The sequence below is a fragment of the Rousettus aegyptiacus genome, unplaced genomic scaffold (genome assembly GCF_014176215.1).
Source record: "Rousettus aegyptiacus isolate mRouAeg1 unplaced genomic scaffold, mRouAeg1.p scaffold_m13_p_16, whole genome shotgun sequence".
NCBI lineage: Eukaryota > Metazoa > Chordata > Mammalia > Chiroptera > Pteropodidae > Rousettus > Rousettus aegyptiacus.
Window position 1 is genome coordinate 41,028,368 of NW_023416291.1, and position 23,005 is coordinate 41,051,372.

Genomic DNA, 23,005 nt, shown 5'->3' on the forward strand with positions numbered 1-23,005 from the left:
GAGAGGCCTTGCTGTGACCAGATAAATGGCACCCTGTGATTCTCCACTTCTGGGCACTGCAGGCTGAGTGGTGATTGATGCCAGGCACTATGCAAGCACAATTTACAAGCCTAGTCCTAGGGAAGAATGCCCTGGTGTCCACCACATGCCAGGCCCTCCCTGGGCAGGGTAGGTTGAGACACCAGTAGGGCAAGGCTCCCTATGGGGCTGTATGATGACTGCCTTCTTTGAGTCTTGGTCTTCCATGGGAGCCACATTCAGAGACAGTCAGAAAGACAGACTGCAGGCAAGGAAAGCAGTGACAGCCACTGGGTCACAGAGAGACTTCAGTCCTCAGACTGGGTCTCATGGAACCTGTGCTCAAGGAAGACAGCCCTGAGCCCAGTGTGACAGAGCAATAACAGAGGGCTAGATGGCAAATCAACCAGGGAGGCTCAAGATGACTTGTAGGAGGGGCCATATGGGTAGGGTTTTATAGGAGGGCAAGTTTAGCAGTCAAGTCCAAAGAAACATCCAAGTCTCTGGCCTGGGGACTGGAAGCAAAACACAATGGTCTCGCTCGGTTCTCAGATGTCCTGTGAGTCTGAGAAATGGGGTATTGCTGCCCAGTTCAACTTTGGACATATATTCACTTACCCACAGGACATCCTCAGAAGATGCTGACTCAGGGCAGGAACCAGTCCAGCCTCTAATGGTTTCCAGTAGCCTCTCCATCCCACCTCCACCTCAGTCCCCTTCTGGGAGCAGGGCATACCCATGAGACTCTCATTCATTCTACAGGAAATGGCCTTATTCCCCATCTTCCCAGGCTTCTTCCAAGATGGACATAGGGGAGGCTGTGGTGCTAATGGGGGACCTTTGGGAGGACTGACACTGCCTTAAGGGCTAAGCACTAGGCCAGCTTGCAGTATAAGACCCAAGTTCTTCCCTCACTGTTTTCAAAGGGGCTCTTTGGTGAAAGCCTTGTCTCTCCCTATCAAGACCACGGTTGAAGCCAAGAGATGTCATCCCCACCACCAGCCAGGCCCCTTCTACCTATCCTCTAGAACCACAGTCCTGGCAGTAACTCTCTAAGTGCCTTCCCCACCGGAGCTGGGCTGCAAACTTGAGGCCAGAATGGCAAGTTCTCTGGTGACCTGAATCACCCCATGTCAACTCATTTAAGTCCATATTTCAAAGTCTACCTTAAAAAGTCCCTATCTCTTCCAAATGCCAGTCTCCAAAAGCTTTTTAGTTACACATGATTCAAACTGACTCAGACACAAAAGAAGTGTGGGATCATGGAACTGAAACATTTCAACCAAGAGTTTCAGGTATGTCTTGATCCAGGGACTGCTAAGGCATCTTGGAAAATTGGTCTTCCGCTTTTGGCTCAACTTTGATTATAGCCTCCTAGTTCCAAATCTTGTCATCCAATCTCATTGGCCAGCTCTGGGCCACATGCCCTTCCTGAACCAATTGCTGTGGCCAGGGGAATGGAGGGCTCTGTCTGGGCGGAGATCATGTGACAGAACTAGCCCCAGATGTTTCTCCTGAGGACACTGGGGTCCAGAGAGTATGACTAAAGGCTGACCGAACAAAAACAATGAAGTGTTTGGTCCAGGGCATGTGTGAATCTATGAGGCTCACTCTCAGAAGCCAGAGCCAGAATTTGAACCTGAGCCACCTGTTGGGTTTAACTCCTACAGACTCATTAGCTGACCTTTGTGGCCCCCCCCCCACAACCCCCTCCCCACCTACAACCTCAGTTTTCCCACAACACTATGAACAAAAACAGCAAGCAGGGCTATTGTGGGTATTCCAGATGGCTGGGGGTGAGTAGAGTGTTCTCCCCTCAAAAGATGACAGAGGCTATGCAGGTAGGAAACACCTTTATCATTGGCCTTGATTCGTTCATCATGTAGTGTCCAATGTGGATCACGTGTCCAGAGGAACCGCCTGACACGCAATCCCTGCCCGGCTGCAGCTGCCCCTCCAGGCCAGACGTCAGGCCTCTGGCCCTCACACCAGGGAAGCCAATCCCACCGTCCCATGTCTGGGCACTGAGTATAAGACTATCCCAAGATTGAAACCTCAGTCCTTCCCATCTTGGCCAGGGGTTTTGGGGAGAACAAGGCTGAAGCCTGGACGATCAGTCACTTTTTGGTTTCATGATCACTTAAAAAACAGAAAAGACAAACATTTCACAGTCTTTAAAAAACAGGAGTCTGAGGAGAAAGGCTGGGGTCCTCCATCTGGGGTTCCCCCTTGAGGCCTAAGCAGCCATGTCCCTTGAGGTCTGCATACCCGGCCATTGTGCCCGGGTCCTGTCCAATCACTGGCCCGAGCCGTAGGGCCAGTTGAAGGTACTTCCAGACAGCAACATGTCTCGGATCAGTGTCTCGATGGGTGTCTTGCCCACCAGGCGCATGAAGAACAGCTGGGAGATGAGGGAGGCGGGGACTGCACGAAGGGCAGGGAGCCGGAGCAGCAGGCGCCCGAAGCGCTGGGGCTGGGACGGGTACTGGGCCCGCACGTACTCGGTGAGGGCCACCTGCGCCTTCTCCTGCAGGCTCTCCACATGTGCTGGGTCCGAGAGGCCACAGGCATCTGGGAGGTCAAGGGCAAGGTCAGATGGATAGGAGATGGCAGGAAGATGCAGGCCCCAGGGGTGATTGGGGGCACTGCTCAAGGCTGTAGGTATGGAGGGAGAGGGGCACTCAGGAGGTGGGAGATAGGGGCCTGAGGCACAAATGGGGGTATCTAAGGCAGTGTCAGTCCTCAGGAGATGTGAAGGTGGCCTCACCTGAGGACAATGTCGTAAGGGTGCAGGCAGTGATTCCTCAAGGGCGGATGTGGCCCCGACTGAGGCTGTGTCAGGGAAACAAGTTCTAATCAAGCTCAAGTGGAAGGGGTGCTGGGGAGAGGACTTGGGGAGAAAGGCAAAGCCTAGAGGAGCCTGGGGTGTGCGTGTTGACAGCATCTAGATAGGGCACCTTGAAGGTGGAGGGCAGAGGAGTCTTGAGGGCAAACCCATATTTATCAGATGAAAGCCACTTCTCAGAGTAGCCTGGGTCTGGTTCTGCAACCATAGCCCTGAGGCCTGGAACCTTCCAGAGTAAAGCCAGATGTGCCACCAGTTCCTAAAATTAGGTAGGGCTTTAGCTGCTGGAAGGTTACAAATGACACAGGGCATGAGGCCAGCCCCACCCCTGGATGGGAAGGGCCTCCAAGCCCCGCTCCTTTCTCAATCCAAGGCAGCCCTAGCCACCTGGAGGTTGCCCTGCCCTGGGGGCATATTAGGGGCCCTGGGTCAGAGGTCTGGGGTCACAGGAATCAGGGAGGGGGAGCGCAGAACCTGGTGTCAGGGCACCCCTGCCTGGCAGCCTTTCATTCATAAATGTTCTCAGGAAGAGCACCCTGATCTGGGGTACTAGGGTCAGAGTTTGAGGGGCCAAGGATCAGGGAATGGGGGTCAGGTGTCAGGGACCTTTCCTCCCACTCTGCTGGGCATGAAGAGCACTTTGATGAGGGGGCAGCCTCAGGGAGCCCAGAAAAAGGGAGTGGTTGTGGGAACCTGAGTCACCCGTCCAGACCCAGAGAGCTTAAGGAAACCTGGGATCTGGGGTGGGGCATCAGGGTGTCTGTCATACAGCCTGCAGGGGCGCAGGTATGGCAGGTATGGCAAACGGGGATCACAGAGTGGAGGACTATAGGGTTCCCCCCCACACACACACCCGCACAACCACAAGGCCTCCTTAGCACCCACCCCCCCCATCCCCCACCCCCGCCGCCCCGCCTTGGAACGCATCTCACCAGGCGTGAACAGTGCGATGGCCTTGAGGCAGCCATACTCGGCTGAATCGACCTGCAGACGGCCCAGCTTGTCCACCTGCTCCTGGAAGGCGCGCACCTGGTCCATGAAGGCTACGGCGCGCTCGGCAGCCATGGGCGCGGCGTGCAGACCGGCAGCGGCCAGCAGTGGGGCCGTGTGCAGGGGCAGCGCCGCCTGCGCAGCGTTCAGCACGAACAGCTCACTCCAGCTCAGGCGCAGTAGCGCCACCTGGTCAGCCACCGGCAAGTCTGGGAAGAAGGGCGCGTGGCGCGCCCACTCCACCGTGCTGAACAGCAGCCGCGCCGCCAGCTCACACACGTTGTCGATGCCCAGCACCGCACCCGCTGCACCACCGCTTGCGCCAAAGCGCCCAGCCGCCGCAGGGTAGGGCTCAGCGCGCAGCAGCTGCGCGATCAGCTCTGACACCGGCTGCCCGGGAAAAAGGTCCCTGCCCGCAGCAGCTGCCGCCAGCGCCGAGCCTGGGGGGCTGCCTGAGGAGGCAGCCACAGTACCTGGCAGCGAGTGCGGGATGCGGCCGCGCTGCACCGCTGTTGTGGGGGAATGGAGATGGGCAGGAGGGGGAGGGGCAGCAAAGGGGAGAGGGAAAGGGACGAGGGGTCAGATGGGAAAAGGAATAACAAAAATGGGTACAGGAAGGGGATGGAGGGTCATGGGGAGGGCAAAAAGGGGAAAGGGAGGTCAGCCAGGGACAGAGGGGTGTAAGGAAGAGGGAGAGGAAAGGAATCCAGGGAAAAGTGGGGTATCCAAAAGGTCATGGGAGTAGGGTAGGGAGAAAGAAAGGAGAAAACGCAAAATCATTACAGGGTCACTCAGCTCCTCCCCTCCAAGGCCCACCACGCTCAGCCTTTCCCTGGACCTCCAACCCTTCCCCATGGGCACACAGCTTGTTGGGAGGCCAAGGGCCCTGGGTCCCGCAGGCCTCACCCTGCACCCCTATCTGGCCCCCACCCTACTTCCTTCGAGAACCTTGGTTAGGTAACCTTCTGAGTTAAGGGAAGAATTTCATTCACACCTGGCCCCCCTCCCACTGGACTGTGTGAACTCTAATCAGCAGCCAGGGAAGCTAGACCTGTCATCATGGAAGTCCCAGAGCTCAGAATGAGACTAAGGAGGGGATACATTCCTAGAACTTGGGGCACCTAGCCAACCTGTCCCTAAAATAAGTGATTTCCCTTAGGGAGATGGGATCATTTCTCTAGCTCCCAGCCCGGCCTTCCAGGTCATGGACCCCAAGAGCATCTGTCTGTCCGGGTCCCTGTAGTGACCCTGGTGCTGAGAATGAAGTCCTGGACAGTAGTAGGTGCTCAATAAGCAATAGCTGCCATCAGCAGCCTTGACTGTGAGGAGGGGGAGGACTCATTGCAGGCCTGGGCCAGTGTCTCCAGTAACCAGGTGGGTGGGAAGAAGGGCAGACTGGGCTTGGTGCCAGGCAGAGACTAATTAATAAGCATTAATGAGTTGGCATGCCCTGTCTCATCACCTCTAAGAACTCCTGGTCAACCTGCCATGGAGCAGATAGGGCAGGGGACATGGGTGGGAGCCAAGGGCTTGAGATGAGCCTGGCTCTTGGGGATAGGGGAACCTTCTTCCCCTTTGCTCACTCAGTTCTAAACCCCACCCCCACCATTCTTCCATCCCCTGGCCATGTTCTCAACTCAGGGCTTTTGTACTTGCTGTTTCCACTTCCTGAGCACCCCTTCCCCAGCTCTTTCTCCACATTCAGTCCAGACTGCGTGGGTTCAAGCCCCCACTATAACTCTACTGGCTCTCAGATCCTGGCAAATGGCCTCACCTCTCTTTTCTCTGTGCTTTTTCCATCTGTAAGATTTAGGTGACAATGACGATGATGATGATATCAATCATTGAATTACATAAGAATCTATCTAACTTACTTAGAACAGCACTTGGCAGACAGTAAGGGCTAAATGGATAGCAATTCTAGCCAAGAATCATTTATTGAGCACCTTCTGTATTCCAGGACCTGGTCTAGGCACTGGGGGTATGTCAGAAAACAAGACAGACAGAAGTCTCTGCCTTCGGGGAGCAGACATTTTTGTGGAGAAGCAAATACATTACAGAGCAAGGTAGATGGTGTGAAATCAAGAGGGATGATGAAGGGTAATCAGGAAGGCTTCTTTGAGGAGATGCTGTTTGAGCAAACCTTAATGGAAGTGAGGGAGGAAGCCACAAAATTGTCTTGGGGAAGAGCACTCCAGACAGAGGAACAGCCTGTGCAAAGGCCCTTAAGTAGAACTGTGCTTTGGGGCATGAGCTGCGTTTATGATGATATCCACACCTGAGACTAGAGATCTGAAGCCCTGATTTGAAGTACATCAGGATTTTAGGTCAAAAGGACAAGTGGAAGCAAAATCCAGGTGTGGGGGGAGGGATCAGGAGAGTCATCCCAAACTTAAAAGTACCAAAGGGAGTGATCAGATGGTTTTAACGGACAGCCTGAGAAGCTGTTCCCAGCTTCTTCTAGAAGCCTGGCAGAGAAGAAAGCAACTTTAGACTCAGGTTAAATACAGGGAAGAACTGCCAGCCTGGCCTATGAGAGTCCAGGCAGAGATAGGACACCCAGCATGGGGGCCAGGCTCTAAGAGGAAGTCTCTAGGTTCCACTTCATTTCTAAGGGTGGAGTTCTGTGCCCAGCTGCCAGCACGTGTCCACCCAAGGCCCTGGAGCAGGGATAAAGGCTGGGTCTGCTTCTGGCTCCCAGGGCCCGGGGTCAGGCGGAAGGACAGGCTGCCCTTTGACTTAATCGGGTAAGTTCCTGCCTTGGGCAAACACAAAGCAAGGGGGGAGGGGGAAGGGAGAGCAAGTCAAATAAAAAAATATATCCTGTTCAGAAAGCCATGGCCAGGCTGGGGGTAGGGGGTAGTCACTGAGATGCCAGGGCTAGGACACCTGCCTCTGAAGCCAGGGGGACCAGTGAACAGTCCTAATATGGGGCCGAGTTAGGGCATCCCTTGCAGCCCCAGCTCCAGTGCAGCCACCAAGCAGCCACAGATAATCGGATTCCTTCAGCCCAGAGCCAGACCTAGGCCCACAGGGATCTTGGATCAGCGGTAACGTCGGCAGGAACCAGACCCCGAGAGGAATGAAAGACTGGTTATTTGTCTATACCCTTTCTGCCACATCCCATCAGAGACTCACCCTCTTTCCTCATGCCCACCCGGAAGCACTTCTTGAGGCGGCAGTATTGGCACTGGTTCCGGTGATGCTGGTCAATCTGGCAGTCACGGTTGGACCTGCAGGCATGCAGAGGTCACCATGGGGGTCACTGTGACACCCATGGCCTGCTCCCTGAGCTACCCTGTGAGCCACCTCTGAAGGCTGCACCTGGAAAACACTGGTGCTCGCCCCAACCCCAGGCTGGGCAGGTAGCTCCAAAGGGGCACAGAGGCTAAGCCTGCAGGTCTGCAAAGAGGAAAGAATGAATGATGGTGACAGATGAATAAAGTAGGTGGCAAAGCTGGTGATGAATAGGAGTCTGTGGCAAAGTAGAGGAGCGCACCAGTGAGGGTATGTCGAAATTACATTTTGAAGAATGAATAGAAGTTCCCCAGGTGAATGGAAAGAAAGGCAATTCCAGCCAGAGAGTACAAGGAGAGCAAAAAGTTGGAAATGTGAAAACATGGAAGCCTACGTGGTTTCATTTTACATGGTCATTTTCAGGCTAAGAGGTAGGGTGTTTGTCCCAAGGGCAATGTGAGAACAGAAGAGGTACATGGTCAGGGAGCAGAGCTCTGTGAGTTCACTGAGAGAGCAGAAGCCAGGCCAGCCCAGGGCCAAGTCCTCTGTGGGGTCACGGCACTGTGGGGCTACACCATTATCACCTTGTACAAGGCCGCCACCAATGAATGAATGAACTCCTGTTCCCACTTTAAGAACCCACACCCATCTCCCTTCCTCTTGGAAGAACTTCTAACTCTTGAGCCAAAGAAGCTTCCTCCTGGTGGCCCTCAGGGGTTGTTGTTGCCTTTCCCAGGGGTCAGACAGGTGGCTCCAAACTGCAAGGCAGTAAGCACCACATCCAGAGTCGACCCCAAGTAAGAGGGTTCAGACACTTATTCTTCAAATGTCCCCAGCGCCTTTCCCCCTTGGCCCCTGCTCCTCCGTATCTCCCTCTATCCTGGGTTCAAGGCTCTCCAAGACCCAAACCTAGGACAGACATCCCTGAGGTCCTAGCTGGGCACCAAGGTCACCCAGAAACATTCACAGAGTAAAACACTCAATAAAGTTAAAAATCAAACATCTCAGCTGGACACACAGCCCCAACCCTCGGGTGACAACTTCTCTACCGAGCCTCAGTTTCCTCATTTGGAAGTGGGAGGCCAGATGCCAGCTCCATATGGGATGTTGGGTCTGGGGGAATCTAAGGGACTCTGGAGGAGAGTGTCAGGACCCAGGACCCAGCCGGGAGTACCAATGGCAGCTTTAGAAGAGCTGAGGCTTTGAGGGGTCTCCAAGTACCTGGATCCTGCAGTGGTAGCATCTGAGGCCAAGCCTCCAGCTCCTGCCTGGCCCCAGCCCCCAGGAGGAGGCCAAGCTAGGGCAGAGGGAGCTCAGGCAGAACCAGAACAAAGCCCAGCAGGCAGGCAGTGGGAGGGTCCTGGGCAGCCGGCTGGAAACAGCCAGGCCTGGGGTAGGCGGGCAGGCAGGGGCCCAGTTCAGGGCCCTCTGACCTCAGGAGAGGCCCCGAACCTTCTGCCTCAACTTCCCCAGCTATGGAGTCATGACAGCTTTCCTAGTCCTCCAGATGAGGAAACAGAAAGTTCTACTTGTCATCCCATCTAAAGAGCATATGCTTGGCCCAACGATGGGGCCCAACTCAGTTTCCTCCCTAGGCTTCTGGCTTCTAGTTCAATTTGATCAGAGGCTTCCCTTGCTCACATACACTTCATGGCTCCCTGTGGCCATCAGTCCAGCATTTCAGGCCCACTCAGCTCTAACTCCACCCATGCCTGAGTAGTCTCATTTTACAACACTGCTCCCCCCAACCTGCCATGGGCATCTGCTTGGGTCAAACCCTTCTCACTTTAAGTACCATATCCTATGGCCCTACACCACAGCCCTTGCTGACCCTCAGGCAGAGCCTCTTGCTCCCTCCTGGGACCCCAAACTCATCCCCCGCTCTGGCCCAGCTTTATTTTGTCAATAAAGGAAAAGGATGCTTATTCAAAAGTGGTGAGAAGGGGACCCCACAGGCTGGGGCATCTGCATCTCACTGTGTCTCCAGACTGGGAGAGAGCTGGGCTTAGAGCTGGGGTCTCTGGGAGGCTGGCATCATACCACCCAGTCTGAGCCCTGAGGAAACCCTGCTGAATAAATCTGAGGCTCAGAGAGGGGCAGTGACTTCGCCTGGTGACGCAGCATAGAGCTTCTGAAGAACCTGCCAGCCCCTAACAATGCCCGCTGTCCACCACCTTGCTGCTCCCTGCTCTGGCCATCATGGAGCCCCTGGGACTCCAAAACTTCCTGAGCCCCTCCCCAAAGACCCAGCCAGAAAGCAGAAGGTCATTCCAGCAGTAAAAATGAGGCCAAAGTCTGGTGGCCCAGTTAGCACTGGAGGAGGGAGGAAACCAGCTCCCCCCACCACCACACACACACATACACACATGGCCACCCCAAACATGCTCTGACCCCAGACCTAGGGCCAAACTCCAGATGCCCAAGGCCTGGCCCAGTGGCCTCACCAACAAGCCCTACCTGGGGTGAATCCTGACCCTGACTTAGCAACCCTCCTCTTTCCCACCTTGAAATTCCCCTTGCTGAGCCCCAACTGGGGCAGGATATCTCCCTGGGTCACCCAGGACAGACACAAGGACCTCTCTGGACCTCAGTTTTACACATACGGAAAATGGGGGCCCCCATACCAGCTTTGTAGAACCCATGCATGCTCATGGAGGACACAGAGTAGGGGCTTGTCCATAAAGCAAAAGGATGCTCATTCAAGAGTGGTGAGAAGGGGACCCCGAGCTGGACACCCAACCCCAGTTCCAACCATAGAAGCTAGCAAGGCCCTGCCAGTCAGTGGGGACTTCAACCCAGGACAGCTCAGGCTTTCCGGGAAACATTCACCCCACCCTGTCTCAGAGACATCGAAGTTTTAGGGATTTTCCAGGAGCACCAGGTCTGCTCCCACTCCTGGCTGCGGGGGTGGAGCAGCAGAGGTGCGGTCAGTCAGATCTAGCTGCCCTCCTCACCCTCCCGCGACGGTTTCCGGTCACCCAAGACCCAGGGTGAGCCGGGGGAGGGGGGAGTTCCCCGCATGGGCAGGACCAGCTCCTTCCCCAAGGCAGAGCCCCCATGCGAAGGAGGCCGCCCTGTGCCACCTCTGCCTTGCTCCCGCCACCGCCTTGGTGGCCAGGGCGACTTTGGAAGTGATATTTGACCCCAAGGGCGCGCCGTATTGATCCGCGCGGCCGCAGACAATGGCCCCTGGACGCTGCGAGCTTCACAAACCATGTTCCATGTTCGATTCCCACGGGCTCCCCGTGCGATGACGTTCCAAAGAGAGGGGGTTCCCCTAATAGCACCCCAAACCCTCTCCGTGCGGAGATGACCCCTCTCCGGAGAAAATCAAGGGTGGGAGGAGGAGCGAGAAACTGGGGCAGAAAGCGCAAGGGACCACCTGATGTGGGGACCTGCATCCATACGGTGCCGACTGTATACACGACCCTAGGAATGTAATAGAGAGGAGGACAGGGGGCTGTACCCCTATCTCGGAGGGGAGTGGAGGCCCAGGGAAGATCAGCGCCAGGCCCAAGGTGACCGAGCAGGTCAGGGCCCTGGCCAGGCTGGGCCGAGTGCAGGCAGCGGGGCGCAGATGGGGGGCTCACCGACAGGTGTAGCTGAGGTTACGGCGGATGCTCCGCTTGAAAAAGCTCTTGCAGCCCTCGCAGGTGAAGACGCCGTAGTGCTTGCCGCTCGACTTGTCCCCGCACACCACACAGTCCACCTGCAGCCCCGGCCGCTCCTCGTCGCCTGGCTCCGCGTCGCTGGCAGCGCCAGGTGGTGAGGCCGAGTCTTCCTCGGCTGCGCGCGGGTAGCCTCCCGCCTTGTCCACACCGTTCGTGTCGCCGCCGCCTCCGGGGCCGCCCCAGCCACCGGTCACCATGGCCATAGCCCCAGGGCAGCGGGGCCGGGGCGCCCCCTCCGCGCTCCTCCCTCCGGGCACCCCTGTCAGCCCGGGGGACTCTACCCCGTTCGCATCCGGCCCTGGCGCACGGGGGGCACCGGCTGCACCCCCCAAAAAAGTTTTGAAGCAACTTCCTGCGGCCGGTCCGCGCACCCGGGCGGAACTGGTCCGGCAGGTTCCAGGTCAACTTTCCCACGCGTGCGCGGGGCCGGGCCTGGGGCCGGGGGGGGCACGCTAGAAGCGCAAGCGCGGGGCCCCTGGGACTCGCGCCCCGCCGCCCTGGGGCCCCGGCGGGGGCGCAGGGGCCATGGCCTGGCCCGGGCTGCGCAGGGGGCGCCCTCTGGCCTGACCGCCGCTCGGTCGGGGGCTGCGGCCAACTTAGCGGGCCGCCATCCGAGAGCCGGAGGCCGGGGGGAAGTTTGGCCGCAAGTTGCGCGGCTGCCCGCGGCGAGGGGGAGGGGCGGCGGGCACGCGCAGGGACCGGTCGCCGCGCCCCCTGGGTCCCTGGGTCCCCCCAGCGGCCGCTCTGGGCCTGCGGGGCCGCGGGCCGGCGTTTCTCGAGCTGCCGCCCCTGCTGCGGCCGCGCCCGTCAGGCCTGGGCCTGCGCCTGGGCCCGAGCCTCGCTCTTGCCGCCGCCGCCGACCCCGCGCGCCGGCCTCGCGCTGCGGCCGGTTTGACACACAACGTTCCATTCGCGGGGCGGGAGGGGGGCGGAGGCGGGGGCAGGGGCGCGCGCCGCGGGCTGGGGGCGGGCGCTCGTTGCCCCGGCGACGGCCGCCCTTATAAGGGCATGGGTGGCCGTGCGCGGCGCCCGGCGCCCAGACCGGCGGGAGGGACGAGGGCGGAGCGCGGGACCGCTTGGCCTGACCCTCCCCCCTCCCTCCCTCCCCTCCCATCCCCGCCCCTGTCCTCGCCAGGCTCCAGCCTTAACCCCTGCCCAGCCGCGGCGGGATCATGGGCAGCCGCTGCCCTCTGCCCTTCTGCAGCCTCGCCAACATATCTCTCCAAGGCACTCCCCTCCACCTCCGGCCTTGGACGTTGCGTCCTTTACCGCCTTCGAGGCGCCCCAGGGACATCCCCCATTCCCGGCAGAAGCAATAATGGGAGTCCAGTTGCACCCGGGCGCGGGAGGGGGGCATGCCTGTGCGCAACATATACGCGCGCGCGCGCCCGCACACCCTGGGGCATTGCTTTGCACAGTTGCAAGATGGATTGTGTTTGCTTCCTCTTCCAGAAAGTCGCCGCGTCCGACCCCCACCCACCCTTGTCTTTGCTTGGGCGAACACCTGGTGCTCGTAATCTCCAGAGGGAAGGGATGTGGTGGTCTCGGCTGGCGGGGGCACGAGGTCAGGGGTTTCCTCACCAGATTTCAGGCCTCTAGGGGCAAGGCGCCCACCCGCCGGCGAGGTTAGAGGCAGTAGGAATGCCCACCACCCATGCCGTGGCCTGCCCCTTCCCCTTTAATTTCCTTTTCTTTCTGTGTTTTATAGAAAGGGCTTGGCCAGGAGGCCGGCTGGACTACAGATGTCTTTTCCAGACTCCCCGAGCTATCTTCCCAGCTGCGGCTCGCCTGACAGCCCCCAACCCCACCCAAACCGTAGGCTGGGGCCGACTAGTATTTAGCATTTATTAAGCTCCTTTTGTATACGCCCAGACCTCTCTCACAGGGGAAGCCTAAGCCTCTGGCTCTGGGCCCGTTAACGTTTAACCCGCTGGAAAAGCCCTTCCTGTGGTGACCTTTCACCTTGAAGTCTCTCAGGTCCTGTCGCCTGGCCTTATCTCCTGCCCCGCCTGCCTACTCAGCCAGACACGAGGCCACGTGGCTGGGCCTATGAAGGCAGTGGGCAGGAGAGTAGTGCCCTCTGGCCATGAGGCTCCTAAGTTCTCCTCTCTCAAGAAGGGGCCTTGGGAAAAGGCACCTCCTCTCCAGATGACATCTGAAGAGACACCCTCGGGACGAGGGGAAGGGGAGAGATACTTAGAGATCCTACAACACTTCAAAGGATACCAAAGTTCTGGGAAAGCCAGCACAACCAAGTACATCCCAGAGATACTGGGCCTCCCAAGGAGGGCTTGAGTGAGTGCAAGGTGGGGAAGGTTTTAGCAGGTACAGAAAGCAAGAAGGGCTCAGGTTAGACATGAGCGAAGATTTCCATGAGTCTGACTACAGTGGACTTCTGCCCTGTAATCCCTGCTGGAGCAGAGGAGCCTGGGTGGTTATTGAGGACCCTTTGGTTCTGGGGCTGCCTGGGAATGTGGGGGGCACTGGCTGGTTATTTGGGGTGAGGACAAGGGCCTAAGTCCCTGCCTGGATCATCCAGGATCTTTGGTGGGAGAAGGGGTCCGTTTCAGAAAAAGAAACTTAGCAGGGAAAAGTCTCAGAGAAGGGAGTCAGAGAGGGGACTTAGGGAGGGGAGGGACACATATCTGGGGCAAGGAGGCCCAGAAGTGACGGGCTGGGGACCGGCTTGGAGACTGGGGAAAGAAGGCGCCAGAGTTGGTCCTACTCTGCGTATGCCCCGCCCCCTCGCAGTAGCTCCACCGGCCCTGCATGCCCTGGGGCTGGTCTGCGGGGGTAAGGCTGGAGCCGAGGACCGGCTCCGCCCCTCTGACCCCTGCCCGCGGCCCCGCGGTGACATTTGACCTTGCGGCGGCCGCGGACCAGGAACAAAGAGGCCTGGACCCATCTGCTGCAGGGGCACCCGTGGGAATGGCCAGCCCCTGCTCTGGTGGCCTGGGAACAGATCCCTGCCCCCTCCTTAAGCACGAAATCTTTCCCCACCCTCTAACAGGTGACCTTGTCTCCTTTTGCTCCCTACCCCCACTGGCAACCTGGTGGGACTGAGGGCTAAGATCACTCTTGGGAGAGAGAAGGGGGACAAGAGGGGATAAGGTCGGCTCCTCTACTCCCCTGCCTCACAGACGACCTTGCCCGCCACAGTTTCCCAGCTTTTGTCCAACCCGACCTTGGTCCACAGAGAGTGCACGGGGTCCGAAGGTCACCAGCCCCAACTCTCGCCTGAGGCATCTGTGAGTCAGGAGAACCGGACTGTGTCCAGGCTGCTGACTGGCAGTGACCTCAGGTTCGTCTTGCCCTTCTGGGCAAGAGGTAACCGCCCCGCACACACCTGCACAGGTTCAGCCTGAGAAACAACTCCACCACCAGGCTAGGAACAAAACCCTTGCTAATCTCCAGCTTGGGTTTCAGCTACCGCCCAGGAGAGGACAGCTGGCCCCTAATCCAAGCTGACTGGGTTGCGCCCAGCCCCCCTTTCAGGACCCCGCCAGACCCGGTTGGGAGGGCTGAGAAGTGTGACCTATGCAAATGATATGCTAATCAGATGTCTGTCATTAACCTGACACTAACGCTTCCCACAGCTTCCAAGGTCTAACGGTGAAAGCCAAAATTTAGCATCACCAGGGGCCATCTAGGCCCTCAAGGGACGGAATGTGTGTGGTGCTCACCATGAGCTCGCACTCTGAGTTCCTCTGCACCTGCAGTATAGACCCCTGAGTTTCCGCATGCAGGTTTTTAAGCCTTTTACCTTAGCTCCACATTCTTTGCGTGCAAGTTCCAAAGCTGCCTCTGATCCCTCCTCCCTACACATGCACCTGGAGCATACGCCCTTCTAGCTAACGTTCTACACTCCTAACTGTGGGGTCCTCAGTCTTCTGGGATATAAGCATCGTCCTCTTGGGAGCATCTTTGAGGACAAACCCAACAACTCCCTAGGAAGAGTAGGCAGAGGAAGGTGTGCCCTGCCCGCCCGCCCCACCCCCCACCCCTGGCCCGTGGACCCCTGTCTGGGCTTCTGGAGACAAGTAAGAGTTGGAATTTCAGCTCTGGGTATGTAACCTCACTGACCTCTGACTCCCCCCAACCAGGCCTGGAGACCCTATCTCTACAGCCCAGGCTGCCTCTGGCAAGACCCTACCAACCCCATTCACATGCCCCATGGCGCCAAGCCAAAAAGACACCAAATCTTTCTCAAATGCCCAGCCAACCCCTCATCCAGCCCAAGATGCACAGGTATATCAACCTCCATCACATCGAACACGCTTCAGCATGCAAAGTCACGCCTCATGACATCACTCCAGGACAGTTTATGACATGGCCAGCCACCACTGTCTGGCACATCCAGACACGGCCAGGTATAGGGCCTACAGAAAGGTCTCCCCTGGCTGGGGAGGCGGACGGGGCTGACTGGGCCTCTCCAGGTTTCTTGCGGTGGTTTCTAGCACAGCCAGTTCTTCTGCCTGTCGGGCCTCCATTAGTGCCACCTGCTGTTCCAGCTTCCTCCGCTGCCCTTCCTGCTTCTGGCGGGCTCCTTGGAACGCCAGGACCAGGGCACTAGAAGGGGTATGGGGGTTCAGCCCGGAAACAGGCCCCCCACACCAAGACAGGGGCTACGTACTCCCAGATTGGGACTTCCTGAAATCCCAGCATCACTCAGGAGGGGCTGACACACAGGCACCAGGGGAGGTGTGGGACGGACTGAACTTGCAGCCCACCTTATAGGAGGGAAGCTGAGGCCCAGACAGGCCAGGGAATCTTCTGAGGTCGCCAGGGGAAGTACAGGGAAAGGGGGACCCACCTGTGAGCCTTACATAAATCACTGTTCAGCTCAGCACTCTGAACACGTCTGGCTCGCTCCTTCTGAGCCACCTGTTCCAGCTCCTCCCACAGAGACTGCAGCTGCTCCCGCAGGCCCAGGGTCCTGGTGCAGGGGTGGGGAGAGAAGGGCTCACAGCCATAGCCAGTCCTGTTATCCCTCTACCCACCCGCCTGCCCATGGTGTTTCCATGGTGGGAACACACTTGTACACAGGTGCACACCCAGCCTGGCACTGCTGCACACGACACCCCCACGGACTCTTGCATACATACCACCATCACCCCCCTCCTTAGCCAAATATTCCCCAACCAGGAACACACCGAGTGAGTGAGGCCAACAGTTCTTGAGCTAGCTCCTCTCGATCCTGCACTTTGCCCACCTGACCTCCATCGATGCCCCTGATGCCACCAGGGATAGCAGGGCCCTGAGAGAAAGCAGAAGGAAGGGACGTGATATTGGCCTAGGTTGAGTGTATGTGCTCAACCTAAGCTGGATGTTGAAGATGCCCAGACTGTGGCAGCCATAGTCCTTTCCCTCAGAGAGTCCCCAGTCTGGTGAGATACCCCAGTAAGGGCAAAATTACTCCTTAACAAGGGAAATAAATAACAGGGGATCTCATCTGAAGGCAGTCCAGGAGGGCTTCCTGGAGGAGGCAATATCTGAGCTCAGACCTCTAGAAGTTCAAGGACTTAACTAAACAAAGAAGGATGTGACTAGTGTATCTGGCAGTGGCACAGCAGGTACAAAGTCTTGGAAGTGGAAGAGATGATTCAAAGGAGCATTCTAGAAGCTGCTGAAGGCTTTAAGCAGAGGGTAGACATGATTAGACAGCAAGGGGCAAAAAGGAAGGACTCAGAGGGAACTAGAACCAAGATTTAGGAAGAGAGGAAGCATGGACTGGGGCTATTAGAGTGGAGAGGGGGTGGTATGAACAGACCTGGGGGGTGGGGGAAGAGGTACAGGTTTGAATGGAAGACACTAAACCATTTAGGGCTTAGTGGGCTCAATGCCCTCAAAGAAAGATCCCCCAAAGTACAAAGTATGAACTTTAACTTGCAGCTTACCATTCACCTAATTTATTTGTGCAGAAATGGAAACTGAGGCTCAGAGGGGGCTATGCTTGGCCAGAGCTACCTAGCCAGTAGTATACTTCTATCCCTACCGGGTGCAGTAAGAGTATTCACCTGGGACCATGCCTCCTCGTCTCCGCTACTCCTGCCTCCACTGCTGTCACCACCACTGCTGTTGGCCCCACCAGTTTGGAGCTGAGCCCACTCCCACCGCAGCTGCTCCAGCAGGAGCATGTGGGCGGGGCCCTGGGCTCGGAGGGCAGCCTCCCGCAGCTCCAGACCCCGCTTCTCCCGCCGCACCAGCTGTAGCCTCAACATCAGGTCCTCCTGGGTCTCCTGAAAAACCAAGAGAGGGCAGAGAATTTGTGCCTCTAGGGTCAACTGCTGGGGAAACTCTTCCTGGGTCCTGGGCCTCAAGAGGCACCCAATGAGGGCTGATCAAGCAAGAACTTAAACCCTCACCATGATCTTGTGTAGTAGGAAATATAATTCTCCCATAAAAACTACAGTGTAGATATGACAGTTCAGAAAGGACAAGTATCTTAGACAAGTTCAAGTAGCAGCTCGGTGGAAGGGGCTGAAGTTTCTCCAACTCCAGAACCTTAAGTCTTTCATACAAATCTGAGATTATGTCCTCTGCCCCATTTCTTTTCCATACAAAGTACATTTTGGAAAGCCAGATTCAAAGCCTTATGAGAAACTGAATTCCAAAGGACGAACTCCTATTTATCCCTCAAAACCCCAGCCCCAATTCTCCTCCCTCCAGGAAAACTGACTCCAGCCTAGCAGAACTCTCCTTTTCTGTTTAGTTCCCCAACCACATCCCTCTTGACCTCAGCAAAGCGTTTTGTCCCACCAGGAAAGACTGACACAGTAACCGCTGCCCATTTGTACCCGCGCAGCCTCCAGGTCCTGCTGGATCTGCATCTTCTCCAGCTGGGGCATGGCTGGGCCAGGCTGGGTCCCTAGAATAGCCTGCACCATGGCTTCTGCACGGGGCACAGTGGGCATGGGTGCCAAGGTGGGACCAGGATCTGGGGGAATCTTCACCATAGCACGGCGCTCCCGGAGACGCTGGACACAGCCTCGGAGCTGGGCAGATACCTCCTGTGGTGTGGGCCTATCCACACTGCTGCCCTCGGGGCTACAGAAAACAGAAGAGGGGCCTGTGTAGACATTGACAGGCATAGTTGTGCTAACTTCATGTCAACCCTGGCGGGCTCCATCATCTTCCATATTACTGACCATGGTGGATCCTACACCATCTGTGCGGGTGCCGTAATACCAATATGGTGGGCACCATCATCCATCAAGACAACACGGTGAACTCTATCACACCAATGGGTATTGTCATTCATGTGAACATTGTGGACACCATCACACCAACCCAATGGTCGCTGTGGCTCATGCCAGCATGGTGGCTGCCATCACGCCAAGCCAATGGAAATCATTGCTCAGTTTGCCAGACCTCTTTGGCAGCATCATGCCAACATCATTAAGCACTGTCATGTCAATTCTAATCAGTGACACCATCGTCCATCTTCATGACAACCCTGGTGGGTCCTATACCAACCCCAATGGCTATTAACCACCAGGACAAATTTGTTGAATAGCAACCAGCCAACTCCAGTCAGGTCTCCATGGACCATCTCTGGGAGCCCCATTTCCCAATCAGGACCCCATTCACTGGCCTTCCCAGTTCCTGGGATTCCTAGGAGTACCTTAGCTGAGGATCCCACAGTGTGCCTCCATCTGTGGCAGCCTCCTCTTGGGCCAGCAGCCTCTGAGCCTCCTTCTCAGCTGCTTCCAGGTCACTCTTGGAGACTTCTTCTGCTCCTGAGTCCGCCTCCCAGAGAGTGAGCAGGACCCCATATGCCTCCTCACAGTGCTCACTGTGGGACACTGGTTCTAAATGCTCCAGGACACTGAGCCCCATCTTTCGTGTAGGCAATCTTTCCACTTGCTCCTGGATCCCTCACTTCTCTCCCATCCCCAGGGGGGGAATGCAAACCCCTTCAGCACCCTTGGACTAAAATTGCCTTAAATTAATTTCTGTAGTGGGGGAAAGTAATTACCCGCGGAGGCCCTGCCTCTCTTTGTGGATCAGGGACATCCTCTGAGCACACCCATTCCCTTCCCAGCCAGCGATACCATGGCAGGGGTGCAAAGACCTGTACTGCAAGGCCAGACGTAGTGCCGTGGCCTCAGCCTCCCGCTGGCCCAGCTGCATGCTGAGGCCCTCACACCGACCCTTGTATCCCTGGAGCACAGCTGACAGCAGACGGTTGAAGCATTTGAGCTTCTCGATGCTCCTGCCTCCGAAGGTGGGAAAGAGGGAAAGTGAGAGGCCTTGTAGGGCAGTCAGAACCCAATTGATTTCCACCTCCCCTCCCCTACCCCCACTCCAGCTCCAGACTCAGGTTTATGTCTCAGCTGAGGAGGTGCTGGTACCCTTTCAAGCTCAGCATTTGTGGCTCTTACCCCCGGAGCTTCTCCAACTGGACTTCCATGATGTGCATCTCGGGGGTGAGAGGCTGGGTAGAGAGAGATCCGAGGCTCTGAGCACTGGAATCACTCCGGAGGCGCTGGAGCAGGGGGTGAGACAGGGAGCAGGAGTCCTGTGGCAAGAGGGGACTCGAATTACCCAGATTGTCATCAAGAGCTCAGCACCATGGGTTCAGGCTTTTCCAACTGTAGAAGATGATGGATCACATGACCTGGATTTGAGTCTCACTGCCCCAAACCTGAAGGATCTCAAAATGGTGGTTTTGAGCCTCCCACACTCACCTGAGTAGCCCAGGGCTCCCCATCAGCCCCAGAGCTGCTGGATCCACTGCCCGAGCCACCTGCTTGGCTCTGGGAGGAAGGTGGGAAGGGGTCCAGCCTCAGCAGGGAATCCTGCAGCTCCTGGACCTGGGGGCGGGATGAGGAATGTCAGGCCTGAGAGCTCCAAATAACCACCAGTCCTCCCTAAATTCTGTTCCTGGGGCAGTGGCAAGAGCCCTAGCTGTAAGGCAGGAGCCCCAGGTACGCACTGCACCAAATCCCTCACTATATGACCTTGGGCAACTCACTCAGCCACTCAGGACTTCTCTTTTTTTAGACATACAGATGGCCAACAGGTACATGAAATGTGCTCAACATCACTAACCATCAGGGAAATGCATATCAAAACCACAAAGAGATTTCACCTTATACCTATTTAGATGTCTGTTATAAAAGAGACACGAAATGACAAGTGTTAGTGAAATGTGGAGAAAAGGGAACCTTCGTGCGCTGTTGGGATTGTAAATTGGTATAAATACTGTGGAAAACAGGTTCTCAAAAAATTACCCATAGAACTACCATAGGATCCAGCAATCCCATTTCTGGGCATGAAAGGAAACGAAAATACTCATTTGAAAAGATACATGCACCCCTATGTTCATTGCAGCATTATTCACAATAGCCAAGACATGGAAGCAATCTATGTGTCCACTGATAGATAAATAGATAATGTAGTGTGGTATATATACAATGAAATATTACTCAGCCTTAAAAAAGAATGAAACCCTGCCATTTGCGACAACATGAATGAACTTTGAGGGCCTTATGCTAGTGAGATAAGTCAGAGAAAGATAATTACTATACTATCTCACATGTGGAATCTAAAAATAAAACAAAACACTGAAGTCATAGGTAGAAAGAATAGATTGGAGGTGGGGAGCGGGGACCAAATTAAAACAAACTAACTCACTAACTTCTCTTTCCCATCCTAGAAATGGGCCCCGCCCCATAGGGAAACAGGCCTCTTGTTCTGGGCTTCCACAGCCCCAGTCTCGTCAACTGGAGATGAGGGCCTGCTCCCCTTAACTTCCATCAGCCACACGGCTTTAGATTTCATCCACATGCTGAGGATGCCTCTATGTCCATACCCACGCCTGACAGCTCCCCGTTCAACGTCACCCAGAATCTGCCCACTTCTTGCCACCTCCGCAACTTCTACCATCTGGCCTCTGGACCAGTGCTTCCTCCTGCATCTCCAGGATTCCACTGCTGCCACCCACTCACCATTTCTCCCAGGACAGCCAGGGGGTGCCTGTGAACGCCTATGTTTGGTAGTCACCTCTCCCTACTCAGAACCCTCAGAGGCTCCCATCTCAATCAGAGCAAAATCAAATCGTTCCTACAGCCCTGCAGGAACTGCCCTGTCACCTCTCTGCCTTCTTCTCCTCCTGCTCACCCCACACTGGCTTCCTCACTGTTCCTCAAATATACCAATCACGCTCAGTGCCTTTGCATATGCTATTCCCTCTGTTTGGAATGCTCTTCCCCCAGATCTTTGCATGGTTCCTCCCACACCTCCTTCAAGTGCCACCTCCTCTGTGGGCCTCCCTGATCGCCTTGACTCAGATTGTACAGGACTTGTGTCTGTTGGGGCTCAGCATTCCATGCTGCATTTGAAAAAATTTTCAAATGAACAAGCGATTGAACATAGCCTATGCCAGGCTGCCTCCTCCCTCAGACAGGGAGCCCTGGGAGGCAGGGCTGCCCGACTCACCTCTCTCTGCAGCATCTCCTTCTCCTTCTGGATGGCCTCCAAGGAGGCCTGCATGTGCATTAGTTCATCTTCACGGCTTCCCAGGGCCAAACGCAGCCAGGCGTTTCTCTCGGCCATGCGGGCTGCCTCCCGCTGGTAGCCCCCTGCCCCTTCCTGCTCCAGGCAGGGACTTTGTCTCCCCTTGCTTCTGCCCTCCGCCTCCATTGGCCCAGAACAGCTTGGGGGCTGGTGGCGCCAGGCAGCAGCTGCCGCCTCCAGTGAGCTCAGAGCATGCTGGAGAGTCTGAAAAACGTCAGGAGCCCCAGGTCCAGAGGAGACAGTCTCCCTGTCCCGTGGGGCTGCCTCCGGGGCCTGATGAGCTTCTTCTGCAGGCTCATAGAGCTCCTCTGGTGCTGGGGTCAGTCCCCTGCTAGAGTCCCCATCAGCCTCTTTCTCAGTTCTGTGAAGAGGTGAGAGATGGAAGATTCTGAAAATGGGAACATCTGGGGTGGCTGGCACACAGCGGCTGTGTGTCAAGGCTGGGGCCTTGAAAGTCAGCTTGAGGAGGGCAATGGGGAGTCATGGTGTGTGTGTGTGTGTGAGCAGGAGCAGGAGGGGCACAGGCAGCATTATGGGTAGGAAAGAGCTGGAGTTGGAGGCACAGACCAAGAGGGTCTTACCTGCTCTCCAGGCTCTGCCCACTCTCCACCCCAGGGCCCAGCAGTTCTGGCTTGCAGCTTTCCTGAGATGGCAAAGGGCCCAGCGCAGAGCTTCCGTTGCCTGCCTCAGCCTCCTCTAAACTTTCTGCCACAGGGTCCAGCTCCCCCTGCAAATGGTCACCATGACTGAGCTCTGAGCCAGGAAGGGCTTGGCCCAAGGGTCCCACTGAGCTGGCTGTGGCAGGGGTGGAGGACACTTACAGGTGGAGCATGCCTCCCTCGCCGGCTTCGGGGCCGTGTGGCCCGGGCACTCATTGCTGTCCAGAAATCAGCGTCCTCTGAATCTTCCTCCTTCGTTCCCTACTTAAACCACAGCCTGATCTCAGCTCTTGCCTTTGCTGTCCTGGGCAAATGACAGTTTCAATTTCCTCTTCTGTGAAGTGGGCATTGATTTCCCCTCTTCAGAAGGGATCTTGAGTCGTCAAGGTTGATTTGGCATATTTCAGTGACCTTAGGAGCTTACTACTTCCCAAGGTTGCCCTGACCTCTCCCTTCTCCTTTGCCTCCTTTATCTTTCACTTCCTTGGTGCACTCTTCCCTCCCCTATCCTTGGCCTAAGACAAGAATGTCAAGAGTCCCCTCTCCTCCTCAGGGCCCTCCTGAACCACAGGCCCCAATCCTGGGGTTGGGTCCCCTCAGCCCTCTCTGCTTCTCTGTTCCTCTAGGAGCACCTTAGTCAGAGGCCCGAGTTCCTGGACACTCTTGGGGTCACTCTGGCCACTGTCTACTCAGGCTGGGCTGGCCAAGATTGGCCTGGGAGGGGCCAGGAAACAGGAAGCCCCCTCCCCTGGTCACATGATTTGTTATTGTGCAGTTTCCTCCTCAAGGACCGCGCCTTCCTCCAGTCCCAGCAGGGGACACATGTCCGCTTCCAGAGATATCCATCCCACCTCACCTTAGCCTCCAAGGCCAGGGCTCTTCCACCTTTGAGCATCAGTTTCCTTATCTGACCTACAGTGTCATGGGAGTTTTAACAAGCAATTTGCACACGGCCAGGCACCATTGGGGATCTGAATTGTGACAAGCGCTCTTTGTTCCCTATTACCTCTTTGAAAGTCCCATTTCTGTTTCCTCTGCCAGCCGTTGTTTCTCCTGCAAAAATA

General features: G+C 56.5%; 2 protein-coding genes across 3 annotated transcripts; both read right to left on the bottom strand.

Moving 5' to 3' along the window:
• Positions 1–1,854: 1,854 nt before the first annotated feature.
• Positions 1,855–11,654, bottom strand: NR2F6 (nuclear receptor subfamily 2 group F member 6). The gene is made up of 4 exons (XM_016157702.2): positions 10,681–11,654; positions 6,992–7,086; positions 3,796–4,362; positions 1,855–2,589 (listed from the first exon to the last, which is right to left on the bottom strand). The coding sequence occupies exons 1-4, from the start codon at positions 10,962–10,964 to the stop codon at positions 2,315–2,317; spliced, it is 1,221 nt and encodes a 406-aa protein (XP_016013188.2). The 5' UTR covers positions 10,965–11,654; the 3' UTR covers positions 1,855–2,314.
• Positions 11,655–14,782: 3,128 nt separating this feature from the next.
• Positions 14,783–22,628, bottom strand: USHBP1 (USH1 protein network component harmonin binding protein 1). 2 transcript variants are annotated; one of them, XM_016157830.2, is made up of 12 exons: positions 22,104–22,628; positions 21,864–22,009; positions 21,205–21,643; positions 19,452–19,577; positions 19,146–19,282; positions 18,836–18,976; positions 18,386–18,556; positions 17,559–17,808; positions 16,779–17,000; positions 15,915–16,018; positions 15,588–15,697; positions 14,783–15,330 (listed from the first exon to the last, which is right to left on the bottom strand). In XM_016157830.2, exons 1-12 carry the CDS (start codon positions 22,155–22,157, stop codon positions 15,251–15,253), a joined length of 1,980 nt encoding a protein of 659 aa, XP_016013316.2. In that variant the 5' UTR covers positions 22,158–22,628; the 3' UTR covers positions 14,783–15,250. The 2 variants fall into 2 exon arrangements, with proteins under 2 accessions (XP_016013316.2, XP_016013315.2); XM_016157829.2 differs by having other exon boundaries at positions 15,064–15,330; positions 15,575–15,697.
• Positions 22,629–23,005: the final 377 nt, after the last annotated feature.

Bases quoted from the DNA above. Each gene is read 5' to 3' on its own strand.
- USHBP1 (XM_016157829.2), bottom strand. From the start codon at position 22,157: ATGAGTGCCCGGGCCACACGGCCCCGAAGCCGGCGAGGGAGGCATGCT. The intron at 18,977-19,145 runs GTAAGAGCCACA...CTTCGGAGGCAG, and splicing joins CAGTTGGAGAAGCTCCGGGG to GAGCATCGAGAAGCTCAAAT. The intron at 17,001-17,558 runs GTACAAATGGGC...TTGGTTTTTCAG, and splicing joins AGGACCTGGAGGCTGCGCGG to GAGACCCAGGAGGACCTGAT.
- NR2F6 (XM_016157702.2), bottom strand. From the start codon at position 10,964: ATGGCCATGGTGACCGGTGGCTGGGGCGGCCCCGGAGGCGGCGGCGAC. The intron at 7,087-10,680 runs GTGAGCCCCCCA...GCATGCCTGCAG, and splicing joins AACCTCAGCTACACCTGTCG to GTCCAACCGTGACTGCCAGA. The intron at 2,590-3,795 runs GTGAGATGCGTT...TTGACCTCCCAG, and splicing joins CATCGCACTGTTCACGCCTG to ATGCCTGTGGCCTCTCGGAC.